At 41.3% G+C, this 25,143-nt stretch overlaps 1 protein-coding gene across 1 annotated transcript in view; it reads left to right on the top strand.

Moving 5' to 3' along the window:
* Positions 1-25,143, top strand: part of RALGAPA2 (Ral GTPase activating protein catalytic subunit alpha 2) — a 4,189,194-nt gene that overhangs the window by 2,759,671 nt on the left and 1,404,380 nt on the right. The window contains exon 35 of the mRNA XM_044060158.1: positions 4,583-4,738. Coding sequence (XP_043916093.1) covers positions 4,583-4,738 — 156 coding nt within the window. The remainder of the gene's footprint in view (positions 1-4,582; positions 4,739-25,143) is intronic.

Raw genomic sequence — 25,143 nt, 5'->3', positions numbered from 1 at the left:
GTGGGTACAGCTGCCTCTATGCAGGTATTAACAGAGTTTCTGTGAATAGTTCTGCATAAGCATCAGTATTCTCAGGGTTTATGGGGGGCTTGAAATTTTGCCAGGTTCTCACTTAATAGCAGGATGTTAACCTTAGAATAGTTCCTGAATATTCAAGGTTTAGCTGGGGGTCCAGGTTTTATTTTTACTTCAGAGGAGACCATTTTGTGGTCTGACCTTACCAGGGAGGGCATTACAGTAGGGGGTGTGCAGCACTCCTCCCATATTATTGAGGGCCAGATCCAGTATGGTTGCACCCCTGGTTGGTGTGTTGACTGTCTGGTCCAGGCTACACAGGAGAAAGTTTCAGTGGTTTCTCGAATATGTATGGACAGAATACCAACTATTACACTGTCTTTTCAAGTCCCTATGGTGAAATTTGTCAAGAAAGAACTTCACTTGTGGATAGACCAACTGCTTCTGAATCCAGATCTTCTACCCCGCAGTCCCTTTTTTTTTTTGTAATCACCGATGTTTCAGACTTCACTTATGTGTCTACATCCAAGGAAGTCAAGGTACAAGGTCTTTCAGATCTATTATTTAAAGTAAAAAGTACACAGGCATCAAGGAAATTATGGAATTGATGAATGCTTTGAAGATGCTGAACTATTTGTGGATTCCAGGACATCCTTTGGCAGTCACAGACAACATTACTGCGGTGTTGTATACAAACAGAAAGAGGGGACCAGGTCTTGCCACCTCTGAAATTACCCTTGATAGCCTGGCAGCTTGCATTTCAGCATAATCTATCCCTTCAGGCTACTTATATTCCATTAAACCAAACTTCTTTATGGCAGACACACTGAGCAAGTCCAGGACAGACCCCACTAATGGAAGTTAAACCCATAGAGATCTTCCAGGACGTTATCCACCTCTGGAAAACATATATATATATATATATATATATTTATATGTATATATATATATATATATTTATATGTATATATAGATATATATATATGTATATATAGATATATATATATATATATATATATATATATATATATATATATATATATATATATATATGTATATATAGATATATATATATATATATATATATATATATATATATATATATGTATATATATATATATATATATATATATGTTTGTCTCCATTAACAACATACAGCTGATGAAATTATAATTCAGGGCAACTTCCAGAAGGGCCTGGAAGCATACCTGTTAATTTCTTAGTGCAAGAAATGTGAACAGAGCCTAAAGTAGTGAAAGGACAAAGGCCCAAAAATAGGGACATATTTTAAATATTGCTCTTATAAATATAGAAAGTAGCTAGAATAACAGAATTTATGTTAACTTGCATTTTCTGAATGATTTGAAGTCTGAAACTGAAATGTGTGCCACTGTTTAGTGACTTCAGTCCTCTGGAATTTGCCACAAATTGTATGAAGAACAGACTAAAAATATGAATCAAAAATCTGGATAGTTGAGAAGTACGCCTGGAAGATGAATGCATTTTCCTTACCATGGAAGTTGGTGCTCCTATGTGCTTTACACCTGTCCTTTGATAACCAGAGTTTTCGTTTACAGATGTAAAAGTATTAGTATGCATTTAAAAGGGTTCTGCTGTGGCAGCTAATGGTAAGTGGGAAGAGACTAAACAAAAGATAACACAAAAACAGAAACTGGAAGTTTCTGATTTTGAATATGGTTAATATGACAGAAGCAGTGAAAATGTCTATAATCCCTTTAGTTTTATTTACAGGTCAGGCATATCTTTATCAACCAGGGGAGAAGCTGTGGACAGTAATTAATTGAAGGAATTTATCTGGGAGGAAATGACTTAAGTGGGATAAGTTCGTCCTCCCAATGAAACAAGGTGGGTTAGGATGATCTGATTTGGATGGATGTTTTAGAGCTATGCTGTTGCATAACACAAACAGAAGGTTATAATTCAGAGTGAAAAGTGATGATGATGCGGGGGGGGGGGTGAAATCATAAGTTGAGAGTGGGAATTTATACTGTTATACTCAAAGTTGTAGAAAGTATTCTTAAAAATTAAGCCAACACAAGAATGGAAAAAGGAGATTTTTCCATTACGGATGACTGCAAGTAGGGGTAAAGAAAATAGGCAAGAGAAGGGGGATGGCATTTAATGGAGAACATTGTCAAAGTATGCCATGTTTTGGGAGCAAATAACTAGAGACAGAAAGGTAATAGAGTGGGGTGAGGCCAAGATGAAGTTTCGACTCTAGGTTAAAGATTGCCTTCCTTAACACAACCTTATCTTATATTTCATAGGTGTGGGGTAACCTTAAGAACTAACCTTTCCTTCATGCAAAGGTACTTTCACAATTCACTTTAAAATCAGTCTGTGAATTTCCCTTGTGTTTGTTTCTGAACCAAAAATTAAGGGCAAGAGAGTCCAAGATGCTGTGGACATCCACAGGCAACTCCAATACAACATTGATAGAACAAAATACTTTAGAGCATCAAATCAACTTTTAGTTTTCTTCGAAGGTAAGAAGAAAGGGCAGCCATTGTTAAACTGGAAGTTCCAAAACTGTTGTTCTATGCCATCCAGTTTTGTCGTTCTTACCATGGAAAGTCCATTCCTCTGCAGGTCAGAGCTCATTCCACCAGAGCTTTGGTTAGTTCTACAAATTTTTGAAAAGAGGAGGACTCAATATATTCTAGGTGCAATTTGGTCATCTGTGCACACCTTTACCAAACATTGTAAGATAGAGGCCTTCTCCAGAGCAAGAGCAGAATTTGCTAGGATATTGTCCAGGGGCTCATAGACTCTGACATTTCTTCCTCCACCCAAAATATCTAAACTTTGGTCATTTTAACATGTAACTTAGGCTATTGCAGCAGAGATCTTATGAACATAATACAGTTGTCTAAGTAAACATACCATAACTATAGATGTTTGACTAGATCACTTTTGCAGTACTAACACTCTCCCTCCTACCCCCCTTATCTTTGTTGCCTTTTTTATTTCCTTTTGCATCTTAACTTTCTATCTTTTGGCCAGGGTGAGATTCTTCTTCCCCATTTTTTCCTTTTTTCTCTTAGCACTTAAGTATCCATGTTGGACTCGATCTCCAACTTCCTGTGAAGCGAGAAAGCACTGAATTTTGGGACGCACTGGTGTGTCTTTATGCCAGCATGTCCTCATGCTCCGTCTGATATACAGTGCACAACGAAGGCACCCAACAACTTTTGAATACTGGTCATATATCCAGTCGTCAGCAGGATACATCCCATATAGCTTGGGCTACTGCAATACTGATCTATTCTAACATCTACTGTTATGTTAAATTTACTTACACAAGCGTACTTTCCGTCCAGATAATAATCAAGATAGCTTTAACATATCCATTTTTAGTTGCACACTATGAATTTTCTTCAGGTGTAGATTCGCATCTCAGTATGATGTGTATATCTTTGTAGTAGTACAAGTAATATTCATGCATGTGTGATTATTTATTTAAAATATGTCCTCTTCCAATGTACTGCATAACCTCTTTATTCACCATAAGTGAAGCAGGATTGAAAATTTCAAGCTATAAAAAAAGAAAAGTGCAACTTTACATGTATGTGAATAAGGTGCATCTGCCCCATAACACAGAACAGTTGTGGGACAATAACAGCCCACAAGATGATGTGACAGTTATGTAAAACATTGGGCTTTGTATTACTGCTGTCCAGTACACAGAGTGACATTGTTATGCAAGCTCTAGTGATCGCTGCAGTCAAAGGTTCCTGTGATGAACTGCTGTTTGAGCTGCACATAGTTCCTAGGGTGGCACAGTTAAATAATTTAAATGCTTTTAAACATGGAAAGCAACAGATCATTTTGTTTTCTCTGTAAGATGGGCTGCCATGATACTCCACCAAGTGTTTTAATTAAAAAAAAAGTCATTTTTTAATCAAAAAATGTGGTAGAATCTCTGCCATTATGTTACATCAGAAATGGCTGTCAGACTATGCTGTCATCATTAACATTCTGAGAACTAAACCAATGCAACGGTATGGTCTGATATTTTACATTAACACAGATTTTGCGGTGGTACTTCTCAGTGTTCTGGCTCACAGATGAGAAAGCATCAGGTGTGCAAAATGATCCAAAAGAAGCACTGTTGTTTTAATTTTTCTTTCTGTTTTTCAGTAATAAAAATATTTAAGAAGTATTATTTTGTTGGTTTTAATAAAAACATCTAATAAGTAATGTTTTGTAGGTTTTTTAAGTATCTGTCTGTAAAATGCATTGAGAAACTTAGTTATGTGAAGTGAGATGATGGACTCTGCATATGATCTTTAAAACTTTGAAGGAGAAACATTGGGCTTTGTAATTCATTTGCCCAGTCTTAAAATACTTTACTTTCTTGGTAAAAATGCAACAGTGATACTTAAAGGCTTCAGAAAAAAGTACAGATTTTACTATTAAACTTGGGTGTTTCATGTTAATATTGCGTAATCCTCCACTTTCTGTTTCTAATTGAGTTAAAAGATTCTGATACTTGTATTACATAGCTTGGTTGCTTGATACCTTGTTTTTTGTGTTTGTTGCTTAGGTTGATCTCTCAACTCACTGTGGATTCATGGGTGGTCTGCAACGTAATGGCAGCACAGGGCAGTCTGCACCGTATTATGCTACCTCTACTGTGGAAGTTATTTTCCATGTTTCTACTAGAATGCCATCAGATTCAGATGATTCATTGACCAAGAAGGTAAAAAAAAGAACTAAAAGTAACCATACCATCAGACTTGAAGAGAATACACTAAAAATATTTGCTTTAAGCAGTCATCTACGTGCGGTGTAATGTGGTTTGGAGAGTTTATTATTAAGGGTGTTAACTGAAAATGTAGATCCTTTCTGCTGCAGTATAAATAATTATGCATGAAAATGTTTTAACTGCAGTATTGAATCCCTTTCCAGATGTTGGAGAAAGGACTTTGTGAAGGTACTAAGTATAAAAATCCATCCATTTGTGGTTTAAAGATAATGTTCTTCAGAATGCATAGACTGGTAAGGAAAACCATGCAGACAATTCCTTCAGAAGTCTCGGTTTTAGGTCTGTACCCTTTTATTTTATAAGTCTTCTTTCCAGTTAGCTTGTTCTCTTAGACAGTTATTTTAAGTTGAGTCTGCTGCTTTTTTGCAGCAAGGAATGGAATAGAGCTGAATCAAAGGGAGTTTATTTTCATTTGTCAATTTTCTGTTCTGGCTTCACTGGAAGGCATAAAGTATAATGATGTACTAGCATAGACTACATTTGGGATATCACCTTGCCTGTTGTCACGGAGAACCATCGTATATCCAGCCTTTGCCAGAGTTTAGCACATCCATGTATTTGCCTCCATTTTATTGCTTCTATATTAGTGTATATAATGGTAAAAGGACATTTAGAACTTGTCATACTGCAGCAACCCAAGTCTGTTCCCAGATTAGAGGCCAACTAGTATGTGAGGGTGTGGACCATTTATTTATTTATTTTTTTTATGAGAGCTGTTGTAACAAAGTACAGTAAACTGTCAGTTAACCGGCACACATAGGGATTGGTAGATGCCAGATAACTGTAGTTTCTGGTTGCTTCAGAGTTGCTATTAAAAATAGGCCTGACTAATACTGTACCCTATACTATTTGTTTGATTTGACTTGTTCCTTTTTTTAAACTCTAAAAATGTAAGGTATGTTTCTGCGGGGAGAAATAGAAAGTGCAACACGTGAAAATGGTGGATGAGGTTGTTCTTTTGCTGTGTTGTTGCTTTCTCCCCAGTTTGTTTAACAGACCATTAAGCTAAAGAATCATACCTTATATGTACACTTTCTTTATGGTTTATCAGCTTTTGAAATCCCATGGTCCCACTGAGATGCTATTTTCTTTCTTGGGAATTAGCAAAGTCTATTTAGAAATCTGTTTAAATATAATGCTCCAATTAAAACTGAATTCAAGCAGGATACATCATCTGCATTCCTGTCATGATGGAGATATCAGAAGGCTCGTACATATGGGAGAATTCTTGCCTTTTGCAGTGTTAGTCCCAACAGACAGATTTCTACTGAGAAGCATTAGTCCTGTTCTGGCTTGTTGGTTTGGTTCCTCTTGTACTCAAACATTTCCCTGTGCAAGGTTACACATTTCTATATACTATTCCATCATTGTTAGGTAGAACTTAACCTACATAAAACCAGCAATAACACTGTGTCCCTTTCAGTTATTCTTACTGCTTTGATACTATTACTTATCTACATTTCTGTCTGCACCTACTTTTTTGACAGTTTTGTACCACTTTCCAGTTATTAAATGGCAAACATTGCTTACATACTTTTTGAAAAATTGGTACGTTTTTATTTGTTAAATTATATGAAGTGTAAGAAATTACATTGTTCAGCAGCAGAAAGAAACTGTAGTCAGTTAATATTCTTTTGCAGATCTAGGGCAGTATTTGACCTTCTGCATTCTGCTTCATGTTCCTCCTTCCCCTTCCTTGATGCACATTGGTGACCCCTTCATGTCTGTCCTACATTATTTGTTTTGTGTGATGCTTTACCTTTCTTTTTTTCTAGTGAGAAGAGCTCCATTTCCTCTGATCTGTGGTCATACCTTCTCCATGCTATTTCACAGACCTTTATCGTGTATTTCCTATTTCCTCTGACTTCTTTCCACCAGCTTGGTGAGCCTTATAAGGAGGAGAAATCAGTACTACATGCAGTACTGAAGGTATGGCCTAACCAGGATTGCAACTTGGCTTCTGCAGTCTGTCCTTGGCATGGCTGTTTCACTCTTATACTAATGGTGCAGTCCAAATATGATGCACGTGTTATCTTTTCTTTGCCTGCATTTTTTTACCATCACTTCCACTTTATTCCAGGGTTTTTGTGGCCCATGTGTAGTACTTTACAGTTGTCTGCATTGAACTTCAGTTGTCATCTTTCTGTCTTCATCAGTTCTCTCGGGGTCTTTGGTTAGTGTGTTCCTCCTCCTCATCGTCTGCTGCTGCACATATTTTTGTCATTTACAGCGATTGATTCTGTTCTTGTTAATATATATCTGAAATAAACATTGAAGCTTAGTAGACCCAGGATTATCCCGTGTGGTACTCCACCAGTTGTTTCCCTGTATTTTTACGCTGTTTTCAACACAACCCTGTTTATCTTCCTGTCTAACCTATATTGCATTCTGTTGTCTTAGTATTGGTCTTGTGTCCAGCTTCCGCAGTTTTCATAGAAGCTGTCTGTACAAGTCCAACGCAGAAGCCTTACCAAGTCCAGAAAGGCAGTGTGTATGTATGTACTTCGCTGTCATATTATCATGTAGCTTAGTTGTAAATCTGAATCAAGTTTGACTGACAATGCCTTCTGGCCACAAACCATGATAGTTGTCACAGAGATTGTTGTAGTGTAAGGAAGCAGCTAACCTTTCATCTCAGGATCTCCTTCATGACTTTATTCTCTTTCACGTTTAACTCAACAGACTTATAATTCCCCAGAATTTTCCTACTGCCCTTATCATTTGTAAAATGTATCACTTTTGCAGACTTCCATTTCTTTGTCATCCATTAGTAACATGTTCTTTGAGACAGGACAGGTGCACCTATGAGCAGAAAAAGTTGTTCACTCTATATTTGTACTCCTTGCAGTGCTGGTTTCCATACATCTCTGTCAGTATTTTTCCAGTTTATATGCCAAGTGGGCTTATGAAGGCTACGTGTTGATGTAGCTTGATTTTCTAGACAGGGTCTTTTAATACTGAAAAAGATAGGGAATTGTATATTAATTCATTGTGTTTGGCTGATGTAATTTTGACATGCTGATAGCTATGCCGTCTTATAGGTTCATAGGTTGGTACTAGGCTATCAGCCCTAGGGCCTATACAAGCCTAGCCATAACAATTCCCTGGCTGTTTCTTCCCACATTATTTACTTTCCTGGACCCCTGTCTAGCAGGGCGACTGACGTGATCCCTGGGGTGAATTTCCTTTCTCCCATCCAATCGTCAAGGTTCCTCTTGAAGAGGTCCAAAGAGGCACTCTGCTTGACATGTATGGGCAATCTATTCCAGAGTCTGGGGAGTCTCTGGGTCAGGAACCTATCCCTCCAGCATGTTTTGTTTATTGTGATGACAAGGTTTAGATCCCTGGAGCGTGTAGCTCTGAGGGATTGGGATTTCTTTGTGTAGCATGTCCAACAGCTCTGGGTTTGACATGGCCTTGTATGTTGAGCAGAGATCGCCTCTGAGTAGACGATATGCGACAGAGTATAGCTGGAGTTTTTTAAGGCGGTCAGCGTAGGGCATCTGCTTTAGGCCTGTGATTCTTTTAGTGAGGTATTTCTGAGGCCTTTCCAGTTGTTGCAGATGTCTTGAGAGGTACATACCAAATGGGGCGTTGTATTCTATAATGGGTCTAATGAGGGATGAGTACAGTGGGACAATGACCTCCTTCTTTCTGGATGAAAAGCCCTTCGTGATGAGGTGTGCCACATAGAAGGATTTCCTGACTGTTGTGGCGATGTGGTTATCGAAGGTGAGACCACTGTCCACCTGTGTCCCTAAGTCTCTTATCACACTTTCTGTGTTTAGTGTACTGCCACCTATATGGTAATTCATGGATACATGTTTTTCCCAAAGGGATAACAATACATTTCTTGGCATTGAGCTTGAGCCCATGGCTCTGGCACCAAGCATCTGTTTCTGTAAGGCCCTTTTGTAGAGTATCCACATCATTTGGGGATTAAATAATGGCTCCCAGTTTGCAGTCATCTGCAAACTTTGTTAGCTAGAGTCCCTTAGTGTTGACCTGTACTTCAGAGAAGTAGATGCCAAACAAGAGCGCCCCAGGACTGAACCCTGAGGTACTCCACTTGTCACTTGTCTGGAGCTGGATTTGGAGTCGGCTACTTTTACAGTGTGGGTTCTATCAGTAAGCCATTTAGCAACCCATTGGGTGACATAGGGATTAATACCCAACTTAGTAAGTTTATCTATGATTCCAGAGTGGGGGATGGTGTCAAAGGCCTTGGCAAGGTCTAGATAGGCTGTGTGGACCACCTTACCCTTGTCCATGGCTCTGGAGACTGATTCAAAGAAGTCAATCAGGTTCAGGAGACAAGATCGGCCCTTCACAAACCCAAACTGGGTGGGGTCCAGTGTTTGAAGGTTGCCAATGTCTTTGTTTATAAGTTCCATGATAATACGCTCCATGGCCTTGCAGATAAGGCTTGTCAGACTGATGGGACGTAGTTTCCGGGATCCAAGGTGGATCCCCCCTTGTGGATTGGGATAACTGTAGCTCTGCGCCACTCAGTGGGCACGAAACCTGAGGTGAGGCTATGATTAAACATGACACTTAGGTGAGGTGCCAGTTCATATTGTAGTTCATGTAGTACACAGCCTGGAATGTCATCTGGTCCCATGGATGCTGTATTCTTGGCTTTAGAGAGTGCGTTTTGTACCTGTGTGGCCGTTATTACTGGAATTTGGCAATCTTCCGGTATTGAGATGGGCCATTTAAGGGGTGAGAGGGGGTGAAGTTGGCACTGAATCGATCTGCCAGGATATTGGCAATATCCTTTGGATCAGTATATTTATTGCCATTCTGTTTTAGCTCAGAGCAGATCTGAGCATTGCCATTTAGATTCTTGACATAGTTATAGAATGCTTTGTGGTTGTCTTTGGAATCTTTGGCAATTTTATTTTCATAACTAGCTTTGGAGGATTTTATGAGGCATCTCAGTTTCTTACTGAGGCTAGTAAGGGAGTTTTTTGCATCCTGGGATTTTCCTCTTTTCTGCAAAAGTTTCTTCCTTTTTGTTGTAAAGTTTGTTTATGGCAGGGGACCACCAGATTGGCTTCCTTTTTTTGGATGAGAGCATTTTGGTTCTATTTGGGATGGCACGATTCATGCATGAGTGGATGTGCTCATACAGTGCCTTAGTGTAGGATTCAGCAGTTGAACTTTCAGTTCCTGTCTGCATGGGTTTCATGAAGTTTGTCACTTCTGACTTGAGTAGCATGAAGTTGGCTTTGGAGAAGTTGTTTATGGTGGTTTCTTTACTGGGGGTGGGGTGGGATGTGGATGTTAAGGGTGATTAGCTTATGGTCAAACCTGACTAACGAGGGGTGACCATAGGTATGGAGCATTGATTTGCCATGTTGGTAATGACCAGGTCTAGGATATTGGAGCCCCTGGTGGGACTATGGATTAGTTGATCCAGGGCGTTGGAATTTATGAATTCCAAGAACCGTTGCCCAAAGGTGTTGGGACATGAGTAGTTTTCCCAGTTAATGGCAGGGTAGTTAAAATCACCCAGTATTAGGGTGTTTGGTTCTATCTTAATATTTTCCAGTATGTTTAGAAAGGTGTAGTGAGAATCTTGGGGTATGGTGGGGGATCTGTAGCAAGCTACAATTTGGATTGCAGTCTTACCTAGTGTTAGTTGCACTTGGAGAATTTCAGACACATTGTGTTGGCCAACTAGCCTGGTGGTGTGAATATCCTTGGTGAATATTGACACTCCTCCACCTTTAGTGTTTCGGTCCTGGATTGGTGGCCGAAAAGTGTGGTAAGAGTTGTAGCCTGGTATTGCAGGGGTGCTCTCTGGAGCTTTGAACCAGGTCTCAGTTACTGCACAGATATCGATGTTCTCCATTTTTAGGAGTGCCTCGAGAGAGTGCATTTTGAGGTTTAGACTTCTAGCATTGAGTAGCATTACCTTCAGATTTTGCATGCTTGTACCTGTTACGGTGGTGGTTTTGTCCTGTGAAGTTTGCCTAAAAAAGGCACTATAGGGGTGGCAAGAGCCTTAGCCAGTAACCTGAATCCCAGGGGCGACAGGTGCAGACCATCTCTGGCAAAGCATCGTGGTCTGTCAATCATGTCATCCCAGGCAGACAGATACTGGATCCCCTTTGAATGACACCATAAGCTTAGCCAGTTGTTGAAGTCAATCATTTTATCCTTATATTGTGGTATCATTCTGGGCGAAGGCAGGATGCTACTCAGGGCTAGGGTCATACCTGCCTGGGCCACATGATCCGAGAGCTCTTCCATGTCTCTTTTCATGTAGTCCAGGGACGTACGTCTCAAGTCATTCACTCCAACATGGACAATGACAGAGTCATATTTGTACTTGTTGTGGAGTGACTTGAGTGCATGCGTTATGTGGCGGATCCTGGCACCCGACAGGCAGCTGACTGTAATTTTCTCCTTATTCAACCTGGTGAGAGGGACATCAGTGTGCCGGACTATAGAGTCACGTATGACTAAAGTGTTAGGTACATTGTCTTGCCTTAGGGGCTGTTGTTGGGTGGCACACTGGTGTTGTGAACTATGTGACACATTGGTTGTGATTGGTGTTTGTTTGCGTTTCAGCTTCAGAGGTCTTTGTTGCTTGGGCAGGTTACAGTTAAGGGTCTCTGCATATGTGGATTTAGTGTTGCTATATGTGGGTGTTGGTGGTGCGGGTTTAGAAGGGCTATGTGTTGCTTGAGGTGTAGTGTGGGTGTTAACCTTCTCCTCTTGACTATTTAGCACAATCTTGGGTGGAGAGAGCTTTGCTTCCATTTTGGCTATGTAAGTGCATCTCTCACAGGTTGTAGTGTTGGGTGGTAGGAGGAGAGGGTTGTCTGTGTACATGAGGCAATTGTCTTCATAGCCATATTTGGTAGGGCTTTAGGCAGGTTTTAGAGATGGCTGTTGTAGGCAAGATTAGTGTACATAGCTGTGCCTGAAGCTGTAGACAGCTTTGTTTCACAGACTATAGGCACTGAAATGTATAAACCATGTCCCCTCAGATTTAGAAGTGGGTAACTTAAATCCTGTTACAGATTATGGTGAATTCTGTAAATGCAAAAAGCAGAACAGGCCAGCAGTCTTAGTGGAACCAGATTATAGCACTTTATTGCATATTCACATTCACATACTGATTTCGGCTATATAAGCCTTCATCAGTGTTTTTTGAATTCTGTAAATGGCCATTCATTCTCAGTGTCATGTGATCTGAGCATAGTCTTTATTAAAAGAAACATCTGGATAATTCAATATGGATTTTGGGCACCTCAATGCAGCTCCAAAATCTGAGGTTCAGTCCTGAGTTCTAATAACTATTTCTGCTGTTTGCTTGTTCTCCCTATGGTTGCATTGTTCCCCATGTCACCCCAGAAATGTGCTGGTTGATTGGCTACACTAAATTATATCCATATGTTCCCTCCCACCCCTACATGTTTCCCTTTATAGTGGGTTTCTCCTTCATCCAGTTAAAATCGGTCCCAGTTCATCGTTATGTATTTCACTGTTTAATTCCCCATCACACCACTTCCCTTAAACTGAGTCCATCCCCAATATACACTTACTTTCATACATTTAACCTGCAGAATCACTTCTCTCAAAGTTTCATCCTAGTACATACTTACATTCTTCAGTATGAACCACAGTAACATTTGAACTCATTATGTAACTATTAAAAGCATAATTCTTATGTCATAAGTGATAGTTTAATAAAGATTTTGTTTAAAAAAGGGGCAGGAACTGAATAATTTACGCAATGCTGCTTAGATTTTATTATATATTGCAATATATGTGAAGTGTAATGTTTGTTAATGTTAATTTGTTAATAGCTTGATTATTGTTGTATAATGTAAATTTGCCTTTGTCACAAGTGATAATTCAATAAAGGTGTTTAAAAAAAAAAGTAATCAAGCAAATGCACTATAAAAAGTGACAAGCGATCTTGCAGTTAACTTACCATTAACTTAGAAAATGAGCAACATCCAGACCAACAAGATGACAGAAAGACACAATCATAAAACAAGTATTACCTGTTCAAAATAGCACAGAATCTAGTATTACGTAGTTTTTCCTCCTCCTTCTGATGATACTCATTAACTGTCAACTATCACTTACAATAATACTGTTGTTACCCTCACATACACGCATAAGCACACATCCTCACATCTACAAATGTCCATTTCCAAATATTCAAGTGTGGCACAGAAGACTACCTAATACTAAAACATGAGCTAATAAATAACTTACAAATAAGCAAACCACATAGATCCAAACCTTGCTATGAAAAAATTAAAACACACTGTAATTGTGTATCCAAATTACTTCATAAATTCGAAGAAATTCACCCTAACCCAGGACCTGTCATTCAGAATTCTATCTTGTACAATCCCATTACTGCTTTCTGGTGCTGTATTACTGGAATAAAAACTTTGCCATATAAATACCCTTAGTCTTTGAAACAAAATAATACACTTGCACAACTGGTCATATCTCTATACCCTAGGCATAATTGCAGCAACCAAATGCAAGTGACTCTGCAAAATCTTACTTGAATTTAGCCCAGGCCACTTTAGAGCAGCTTTACTAACCTTCATAACCTATGTTGTTAATGGTATCCCAATTTTTCATACTGAATGGCTTAAATCATACATAAAAGATGAGGAAATGCTGTATGCTTGGTGTGATATAATCTGTAATGGCCATACTGTGAAAAGAGCTGGAGGTGTACCCATTATTTGTTTAAAAAAAAGTTTAACCTTGACATGCAGCACAAATTCCATTAATCTGTAAGGCTGAGATCTTGGTAGCTATACATTTAAAATTGGCACACACAAGTCAATATGTGTAGCAGCACTCTGCATACTTCATAGTGCAGATGTGTCAGCATCTGGGGACATACTTCACTGCATATGTATTTCAAGAAAAAGTACACCTTTGTAATTGTATTATATATTTTTTTGAGAGTACCAAAATAAATTCTCTGCAGAATCACTCAGCTTATACAGACATCTACTAGAACAATAAAGCTTCTGGAAGAAGAAAGTATTAGATGCTAACAGTTGACCTAAGTAAAGTTACCTTTTATAGAATGTATGCCACAACCCAGACCCACATGGAAACATGTCAGTATATTTAGAAATGTCCAGTATTACGTAGTCAGAAATCAGAAACAAACTTAAGTTCAACAATGAAACTTGTGTAACTGTCCTTAAGCCTAGCAAATGGTAACCATTAAAAACTCTTAACTCTAGGTGAAGAAGCAGTTCACGCTAACTAAACCTTTATCATCATATAAAACTCCCTAGTCCCTCCTTGTGGGAAGAGTCGTATCAAAAACTTTTTGTGGCTACCACCAGAAACAGAATGTCTAATGCATGGTTTAGATAAAACATGGAAAATATCAGAAAGAAGCAGCAAACAGTTTACAGCAATATTAGCACGTACACAACCAAACTAAAAATACTGTCCATGAAGCTAAACAGAAGTACTACACTAGCCTACAGGAAGACTATTGTAAATACCAAACCACCCACAAGAAAAAAATGGTCAGCAATCAGTGTTTAGTCAACAGTCAATAACCTTCAACAGCTTGATAGAAATTCCCAACCTTGCCCTTACCCCTGTGAAACACCAGGCAATATAGCCTACACATTTAATTTACACTGTATAAGCATGACTAAACCCCTTAACAAACCCACTTCTGTAGCAATCGATAACTTACCATCAAAATGTCTTAGTATTGCTGCAAAGGCCATGGCATACCTAATGTTTCCAGTTGTACATCATGCATTGCCTCCTAACTTAGAGGCAGCAAATATCTTGGAGTAGCAAACTGTAGACCTACAGCCATCCTATCCCCTTTATCCAAAATGCCTGAAAAAATTAGTCCATCTGTAGACATTCAACTACCTAGCAGAATAACAAGCTACTTTCCACAACTCGGCATGTATTAAGACCAGGCCACAATGTAAGAACAGCTTTGTTAATCTTCATAATCTCTGTCTATGGAAATTAAAATCAAAGTACAATGATGGCATCCCTGTTTTCTGACCTACCTAAAGGAGTGGCACAATGGTGAAGGGGTAGCATTGTTGCCTGTTTTGGGGTATCTTCTTTGTGGAGTCTGCATGTCCTCCCTATGTTCCTGTTGTTTTTTTTTTTTCCTTTGGGTGCACTTGTTTCCTTCCACCTTCAAAAAAACATGCAGTAGTTCAGTTGGTGATTTTAGATTGTTTGCAAGTGTTTATGCATGTATGTATGATACAGAAGAAAGACTTGGAAATCTACTAAAAATGTTCTATCTTTACCTAGCAAACTCCATGGATTGCATAAGATAAATGCACACTGCTGCCTCAGGTAATACCCAGTACCTGCCAGACCCAAAATAAGTTCTGCACTGTATATCACATTTATAATTCCTGGCCTAGTACCTAATAGTGCAGTCTCACCAACAGTAATTGAAGTTTGCCCCAAACATAGTTTGCACCCAAATACCACTGTAAGGTGGTACATAAGCAAATAGGAAGGAACAGGGTCTGTATCCCTTTGTAGAATAGCTCTGATTGCTTGGGACATAGCAATACATCAAAACTTATTCCTTCTGTCAGCTGACATTCCTTCAGAATGGAATACAATGGCAGACTTTCTAAGCAGATCCTGTTCAGACCCTGACAAGTAGATGCTACATCAGAAGGTCCAAATAGTCCAGCAGTGGAGAATCCCTCAGATAGATATGTTTACTTCCAAACTCAACAGATGACTGAAACATTTCTGTTGCAAGGCACCTAGCAAAAAGGCATGGAACTGATGATCTGATGTTGTTAATCTTCATTCATTCCTGATTGATGGCGTGTTGGTTCCATCCTCAGAACCGAGTTGACCTTGTAATAAGCTTGTGCCAGCCAAAAAAACTCTCGAGCTAAGCTTTTACCCACAATGCCCTTCTCCCTGTTACCTGAGATCTCATTTGCCACGTAGCCAAGAAGCCGTGTCAAAGCAGCTCTCAGCTAAGTACTTAGTTTTTTGCATATAAAAGTGTTTTTCTTGAATTGTTTCACCTTATTTTTCATTCTAAACTCCCTCTTTAACCTATCGTTAATTTTCACGTTTGAGTAGCTTTCCAGTTTCTTTTTCCTCAAATACCTTACGGTAATCTCTAGTACCATTGTTGGTACGGCCCTTTCCCTTTACCTCTGTGATAATCCTTCAGTACCATTGCTAGTATTTCTTTCCTTCTCTTTACTTCCCTTTTCAAAAAAAAAAAAAAAAAAAAAAAAGTTTCCTCTTTACCTTTCTCAGTATTATTGGATATGTGTATTGTGGTATGTTGTCTGAGAAAAAAGGAGCTTCAGGGTTTAAACAGTGCAACAAGTGTAGTTATAAGATACCTAACAGTGATACATGTGTATATTGTTTGGGAGTTCCCCATCTTTTTGTATGGCCTCCTTGTACTATTTGCCAGGGGTTCAGTTCTCGAATCCTTAATGAAAGGAGAAACAAGTTGATTCTGAAGGGACTCCTTAAGACACCCTTCTCAGAGGCTATCACTGTGTCGGGGGGGCTCACCGCCTCCCAGAAAAGAGCATAAAGAGCATAAAAAAGACCACATTCAGTTCCTTCTTAATTTTCCAGTGATAGGAAGGAGGAACCAAAACCAAAAGTTCCAAAAATGACCCTTTCGGCTCCAGAGTTAAAACCAGCTTCTACGGCACCGTCTTCATTACCATCAACAATCATTGTATTGTCAGTGCCTATTTCGGCACCGACTGTCTACAGCACCAACCCTGCCTAAACTGCAAATTTTGACTTCCACACCGACCATGACACCTATTACATCCACAGCACCGAGCTTGCCCACAGTATCTGTTCCAAGTTTAGACCCCCCTGCTACACAGGTCTCTAAACTCGAGACATTGGTGCCAATAGACCATACTGCATGGACCCATTACTCCTCTTCATTGGATCCTTTTGTTGGCAGTAATTTAGCCCTTTTTAAAATGGCCAGGGTCCCCATCGGGGATATCTACTAGATCGACCAGGAGCCTCATGGAATTGGACTTGGTGCATCTTGTTGACCAGCTGATGATGGCCAGAGGAATTGCTACACCTTCTAAGACCCCATTCCCTTTTGGCCTTGAGAATCTGTCTCCACGGACTCCAGCTTATTCTCCTCCTTTGACCTCTTTGTAGGTTTCGAAGTACTTGGCACCGACACCTTTCTCGGATCCCACACCTTTGGTACCACTAGTGGATCTCACTGTGGATCCGGAGCTGCCCCTTTGGCCTTCGACTCGCTCTGAGCTGGGCCATCCTCAGGTTCATGTCTGGACTGTGGGCTCCTTGGCACCTGGTACAGCTCTGGGTTTTTCTACGATGCTGTCTGCCACGGTTCCAGGAGCACTGTCAGCACTGAGTTCCCTTGAGGCTCTGTCCATGGGAGTGGGCTTGTCAGACCGGGGTGTGACCCCAGTTCCGAGGATGTCCTTCACTGTTCTGGACTCCCATCCCTCTTCTGGCGGGCAAGCTTTACAAGCAGTGGAGAGGGCCATTACCTTTGCAGGCAAGCTGTCGGCATCTGAACTCCAGATATGTCCTCCCTCTGAGCTGCAGCTGACACAAGCCACTGTTTTGGGACATCGAGCACAAGAGCCTCTGGATACCCTACTGCAGGGTGCCCCTTCTTCAGAGTCCTCTTCAGAAGCTCCTGCTGAAGAGGTACCACACAAGAGGACATGCAAGAGAAAGCATGTGGACTCACCTGAGGAGTCTCTCACCGAGGACATGGACTATGATGAAGGGGCGGGGTCCCCACAGTCATCCCCTGATGATGTCTCATTTGGAGACATCCTTGAAATACTTAAGCAGAGGGGTGACTGGAAGCCCAGCAATCCCTCTGAGGAGTCCGTGTTCCTGCAGGCTTTTCATGCTCAACCCTCTACTTCTCGGGTGACCCTGCCTGCAGATGAGCTAGTTCAGCTCATCGTGCAGTGCGCATGGAAGAGTCCTGATACCACTGAACTGATCCCATGGAGGCCAGACAAAATTTCATCAACTCCTGAGCAGCACCCACACTGGTCCAAGGGTCCTCCATTAGACGCAATGGTGGTCGGCTGCCACAAAAAAGGAACTGGCCGAGGAGAGCCAGATTTTCCACCCCCCAGACAGGGAGTCTTGGGCGGTGGACGGGCTAGGGAAGCGAGTCTTTGCATCATCGACCTTTGCTGTGTTAGGTCTTTGAATTATCTGGCACACTTCACCAGGCTTCATTGAGACTTAGTCACTGAACTTTCTGAATCCATAGCAGGAGCTGATTCTGACGAGGTCTGCAACAAAGTTGCCTTGCAGTTAGCTACCCTGGAATCCATATCCAAATCCGCCATGCATCTAATTTCTCACCCCACTGAAGGAGCAGTGGGTTCAGTCTCATCATGAGACGTCACACCTGGATGCGCCTTTGTGGACCCTTTTAAGTCTTCCATCCTTAACGCTCCAGTGGAAGCTTTTTCCTTTTTCGGCCCAAAATTGAAAGACACCATTGGCCAGGTGTGAGAAGGACATCAAGACCCTGTCTGCCGTGGGTGTGTGTTTTTTCACTCCTCAGCATCCATACACTAGGAACCAGAGGAGTGGAAAGATGTGGTGCAAGAAATCGCAGGGTCCTTTCCGTGACACACGTGGCGAGTATACTCCCCGGGGCAGAGGGGGTAACTCATCCGGAAGGCACCCCTACAGGGGCAGAGGGGATCCGCGTAACCAGGGCTCCAGTGATTATTTCTGTAGACAACCCAATCGGCGCCGGATTATTTTCTTCTGGAAGCAGTCGGGGGACGTTTTTTCTTGCGCCTTTCTGCCTGCCTAACAATAACAATAGCTTTATGAGTACAGTGGAGCATAACCAGAGGATACCACATCCCATGAAATCTTTACCCAAAGTCACCATGTCGAATTCCCGACGTTCCACCCAGTCAAAGGGAAACAGCAGCGCTAGAAATTCAAAAGCTGCTTCAAAAAAGAGTCATCCAGACAGTCCCACCAGACCAGATAGGATCCGGATTCTTCTCAAGATTCTTTTTAGTGCCAAAGAAGACAGGATATTGGAGACCAATTCTGGATCTCGGCATCCTAAACAAATTTGTTAAACAAGAAAAATTCCGGATGGTCAAGGTTCAGTCTATCCTCCCTTTCTTGGAAAAAGACGATTGGCTATTCTCAGTAGATCTTCAGGATGCGTATTACCACATAAAAATGGACAAATGCTCCAGAAGATTTCTTCGCTTCCGGCTAGGGGCCAATCACTTTCAATTCCGCATGCTGCTCTTTGGACTCTACAGCCCCCAGTGTGTTCACCAAGTGCATGGTAGTGGTAACAGCTCACTGTAGACTACAAGGATTCCGGGTGTTTCCATATCTAAACGATTGGCTCCTCACTGCCCCCACCAAGCGGCTACTGGAGATAGCACTAAACTACACACTCAGACTAGTAGAATCTCTGGGAATCTCAATAAACTGGGGAAAGTGCAACCTGATTACCTCTCAATCCTTAGAATTTAGTGGAGTGATTTTCAACACAAATGCATGCCTAGTTTCTCTCCCGGACCACAGACTACACAGGATAAGATCTCAAATCCGGGTGATACTCTGCTAAAATCTAGTCCCAGCTCACAGTCCTTCAGCTCATCGGTTCCATGGCAGCGTCAATTACCAGGGTGCCCTTGGCAAGACTACACATGAGAATTCTCCAATGGCTCCTTTTAACACATTGGTACCCCTTACAACATCCCTTGTCCTTTCAAATATGGATAACTCAGCGATGCAAACAACAATGGAGTCACCCTTTTACCCACAACAGCCCTGGGCCACAGTGACTATGGACGCTTCCCTGATAGGGTGGGGGGCAGGCTCACCTGCATATTAGTGTCCTAGAACTGAGGGCAGTGCTTCTAGCGTTGCAAGCATTTCAATCCATCTTTCCATCAGGGACCATTGCTGTTCAGTCAGACAACATGTCAGTAGTCATCACCAAACAAGGCGGAAGTAAGTCCTACCTGTTGTGTCGAGAAGCCATGAGAATTTGGCAATGGGCGATAGCTTCCAAATGCTTTATAATTGCAATGCATATTCTCGGGAGTTCCAGTGTGATTGGAGACAAGCTGAGCAGATCCATCCTACTGCCTCACGAGTGGTCCCTCAATCCTATTGTTGCAGGAAAGATCTTTAGCTGCAGGGGCCAGCCTTGCTGCAACCTATTTGCCTCTCCAGCAAACCACAAATGCAGCAGCTACTTCGTCCTAATTCCCTCACAGAGTGGGTTCCCAAGGGACGCTCTCATTCACGATTGGCCCACGGGACCTCTGTATGCTTTCCCATCCCTTCCCCCTGATCCCCCTATTTCTAAAGAAACCCCTTCATTTGAGAAGCAGAGTAATCCTCATTGCTCCTTACTGGCCACGACAAGTTCAGTTTCCCTTCCTTTGGCCTCATCTAGTAGAACACCCATGGATTCTGGATCCAACTCCAGAACTGATCTCACACCCACAAGGGTTGACTCACCCAAACACTTCCGGTCTCAAGCTGACAGCTTGGTTTCTCCACTTTTGGTAATCGCCAGGCAGAATAATCTTACCTCCCCATTGTGTAATATCCTTCTGGCTTCACATAAACCATCCACCAGTAAAATCTATATCAGCAATTGGAAGAGGTTTCTTATTTGGTCCCGACAAAGACAATTAGACCCTTGTTCAGTTCCTGTTAGTGTGGTTTTGGATTATTTATCAAGTCTTCCCCATTCAGGAGCAGCAGCCACAATCATTGGAGTACACTTAGCTGCTATCTCAAACTTCCATAATGGGTTTCAAGACTCGTCGCTAATCTCCCATCGTCTCTGCAAAACTTTCTTAAGAGGTGTCTTGCATATCAGACCACCCACAGGGAAACCATCGAACCTTGAAATTTAACACTAGTACTACAATCCCTCACGCGATCACCCTTTGAACCTGCTTCCACTTGCGACCTAAAGTTCCTGTCCTGGAAATCTCTATTTTTGATAGCTGTCACATCAGCCAGATGCATTCCAGAGCTTCAGGCTTTGTGTATTAAATGCCCTTATATGGTATTTCATAAAGACAGCGTATCACTCCGGACTAATCCATCCTTAATGCCCAAGGTTATCTCAGACTTGACAATTAACCTTTCCAGTCTTTTTCCTCAACCTTCAAAGTTGAATACTGTCTTCATTTGCTGGATGTTCATGTACAGTTACGTTTTTACTTGGACAGAACTAAGTCAGTACGTAAATCAGACCAGCTGTTCGTGTCCTATTCAGGCCCACAATTGATAAACCCTGTCTCAAAAATAACCTTGTTCAGGTGGTTGAGAAACTGTACATCACTGATTTACCAACGAAATAAAATTCCTCTACCAAGCAAAGTCAGCACATTCCATCAGGTCAGTAGCAACTTCTGTTGCTTTTCATGCAAAGGCTTCAATGAATGATATTTGTGCAGCTGTAACTTGGGCTACCCCTCAAACCTTTATCACTCATTACAAATTGGATTTGACATCCAGGGGAAGAGCATCTTTTGGTTCAGTGGTACTCGGGAACATCCTTCCATAAAAGGGCCTCCCAAGACTAAAGGTAGCTAGGGAATCTGTCCCATCAGTAAGGAATGAATGAAGATGAACAACATCAGATAAAGAGGTTATGTTCTTGCCATAACGTTCCATCTGTGTTGTTCATCTTCATTCATTCATTCATTATGTCCCACCCTCCTTCCCCCTCCAGAGATTCCTGGGGGATTGAATTTGGTCCTACTCCTTTTTTAGGGTTTCTGCTCAGAGACGACCTCTGCTTTACTTATAATGGGCAAACTCGATCTGAGGTAACAGTGAGTAGGGCATTGTGGATAAAAGCTTAGTCAAGAGTTTTTTTGGCTGGCACGAGCTTGTTACAAGGCCAACTCTGTTCCGAGGACGGAACCAACACCTATCAGTAATGAATGAATGAAGATGAACAACAATGATGGAACATTATGGTAAGAACATAGCTTCTTTTTTTTTCACTTCCTTGGACAGGAACGTTCTTTGATGCCCCCCCCCCCCCTTTCCTCTCATTTCCAGCATTTTTCAGAAGATAAGGAAGGATTTAGCAAATTCTAGTTATACGGAGGACATCAAATAACAGAATTGTGTTGACTCAATATTGATCCCAAACCTGAAGGTGGCATCAGGAGTAAGGCATTCTTTATTTCAAATCTAGCTGTCAAAAACGCTGAAACCTGATATAGTTGTCCGTCACCCATGGCAAGACTGCTGGGTGGGTGAAGAACACTGCACTGAAAAAAAGAGGTGCTGACATAAACACCAAGCCAGAGAAGCATAATGTGTAGAAGTTATACAAGTCCTTTCACAGAAACTCCAAGGCAGTCCTTCTTGCGTATCCCGGGTGTGCTACCCTGACAAAAGAGAGTAGCATCACAGGAGAGTGCCTTAAAAAAAAAAAAACATCCAACAGGGCCTAGGAAGGTGCGATGTTTATTTCAGATTCTTTTTACTTACCAAGAAATCAAAGGACCTCAGGCCCATTTTAGATTTAAGTGTCCTAAATCATGATGTAAAAAAGGCAAAATTCTGGATGGTCACAGCGCAAGCAAGTCCTGCCATGCCTGCAAATCAGAGATTGAATATGCTCATTAGACCTTCAGCTTGCTTCACTCAGAGCCAGTCATTACCAATTGCAAACCTTACCATTCATTATCACTACAGCTCTCACCTGCGGTGTTCACCAAGTACATTGTGATAGTAACACATCTCCGGCTAAAAGACATCCATGATTTCCCATACTTGGATGATTGGCTGCTTGCCACCAGAAGCAGAGATTCCCACATTTCAGCAAGAGACTATTTGTTTCATTTGTTTCTGTCTTTGGGCATTTTCATAAATCATACAAAATCCAAGTGGAGCTCTGTCAAAGTCTCAGGTTTTTAGGATGCCATTTGGACACAGTACTAAGAATTGCAAAGCTTTCAAACAACAGACCTCTGTCTCGGAACCTTTATTTCAAAGTTCCTTCAAATGACCTTCCCTTCTCATGTTCTTCAAGTATTGGGAATGATGGTAGTTGCAGTCACTGTAGTCCTTCATGCCACATCTCACATGAGAGTATTGCAATGGATCTTCAGCATTCAGTGGTCTGTTTTCATACCCCCTCAATCATTCTGTACATCTTTTGTCAGTCTGCAGACATCTGCTTTAGCAGATACAGTCACCCTCAATTACATTTAAGGCAACCCTTCTTCTACCCTTCCTGTCAGCCACAGTCACTACACATGCCTCTTCTTTGTAGGGGAGGGGCATTTAGACAAGAGGACAATCCAAGAGACATAGCTTCAATAAGAGTCCATCTGCACATCGCTATCCTGGAGATGAGGGGCGTCCTGTTAATGGTGCAAGTTTGCATATTCCTTCCCCAAGGTGTTTTCTCACTCCACATAGACATTTTTAGTAGTGTGGTATATCAACAAGCAAAACTATACGTGTAGGAGATGAAAGTGATTAAAGATAATACAGTTGTAATGGCAGTAACAGATTATGGTGGTTTGAGCATATGTGCAGGAAAGCAGAAGACAAATCTGGTGAAAAAGATTTCTGACAGACAGGCAGCAAGAGGAAATGTGGGTGTCCAGCAAAGAGATGGATGGATTGTGTGAGAGAACACATGGGACAGTCGGGCATGACTGTCGAAGAGGGTAGGAGAGTGGCATGAGAGATTGAGACAGTTAACATGACACTCCAGCCCCTTGTAGAAAATGGGGGTTGGTGGTGGTGGATTATCAGCAAGCAAGGGGGAACTCATTTGTGCTCGCTTTACCTAGAGGCCTCGAGAGTGTGACAGTGGGTGATGTCTTTACAGCATATTCTGAATGCAATGCACATTCCAGGTCGAACCAGCCTTGTAGTGTTTTATTGCATCACGAGTGGTCCCTCATTTCATAGGTGGTGTAGATGATTTTTGTTACTGGGGGCAGCCTTGCTGCGACCTTTTCTCATCCTCTACCAATACCAGGTGCAGCAGCTACTTTGCAGTAATTGTTACATAGTGATGGACACCCAGGGTTGCTCTGGTCCATCCTAGCATGAAGCTTCTCTGTGCAAGGCCTTGGCTATCATCTTCTCCTTTTGGGCCAGGCAAATTTGGCCTTACATCAGGAATCAGCCCTGTCTGGTCAGTCCCATTCTCGATCTACTATCTCACTCATTTGGGCAGTCCCATCCGGGCATATTTCTGAAATTAACTGTATGATTTCTCCAGTTCCAGTGATGATCTAAAGTTTATCCTTTTCCTTCAGCATCATTCTGATCTTGTCTACTGTCTGAAAGGGAGATGTACAAGAGTAAATGGAAAGATTTGTTTTCTTTTGAAAGTACATCAAGGTTTAGACCCCTTTTTCCAGTTCCATTTCCTCAGTATTACAGTTTCTAGCTACCTTGTTTGACTTGTGATGTAGTTATTCCACTATCTAGGTTCATTTGGCAGCCATCTCCAGCTTTCACCAAGACTTTAATTCCACAGCATTAGCCTCCCAAAAGGTTTGTAAAGTGCTCCTAAAAGAGTTTTTTGTTTGAGACTTCCCCAATTAAAGACCCCCTCTCCTCCCTGGAACTTTAATTTAGGCTTAGAGGCCCTTACTCAAGCCCCATTTTTGACTAGCTTCTTCCTGCATCTTAAAATACTATCATGTAAAATTTTGATCTGATGTTGTTAATCTTCATTCATCCCTTATTGATGGGTGTAGGTTTTGTCCTCGGAACCAAGTTTGGCCGTTATAACAAGCTCGCGCCAGCCAAAAACTCTCGAGCTAAGCTTTACCCATAGTGCCCCTCTCTACATTACCTTGGATCTTGTTTGCCACGTACTGGATCAAGAAGTCTCAGGCCAGCTCTCAGCTAAGTCATTTCAAAATATTCACTACTTAAACCTTTTCTTGGTTTTCTTTCATATATTTAATCTACTGATGTTCTGTAGTCCTATCTCGCCTTCATTCTTACATATAGGTTCAGAGCCTATCCTCATCTCCGACCCGGCCGATTACAAAGCTCGAAGTCTCTCAGTTGGCTCGTGGCAAGGTAGATATCCCATAGTACACTAGTAAGAATCCCCATCTCGTTTGCTGCGTGTACGAGTTCAGAAGTGCTCTCTTTCTTGGCCGTGGCTAAGTTGGATTTTCTTCATTTTTCTATTTCTATAGATTGTTTTTTGATAATATTAGTAGTTTTAGTATAATTAGCTTAACTGTTATTATAGTAGTAAATTAGTTAGCGTGCTTTTCAATATTTGCAAATTTATTGTT

Source organism: Protopterus annectens, chromosome 1.part2, assembly GCF_019279795.1.
Source record: "Protopterus annectens isolate FY-2018-M chromosome 1.part2, PAN1.0, whole genome shotgun sequence".
In the NCBI taxonomy this organism is placed as follows: domain Eukaryota; kingdom Metazoa; phylum Chordata; order Ceratodontiformes; family Protopteridae; genus Protopterus; species Protopterus annectens.
Note: the sequence above shows the minus strand (reverse complement) of the source record. Positions and strands in the feature narration are given on the sequence as shown.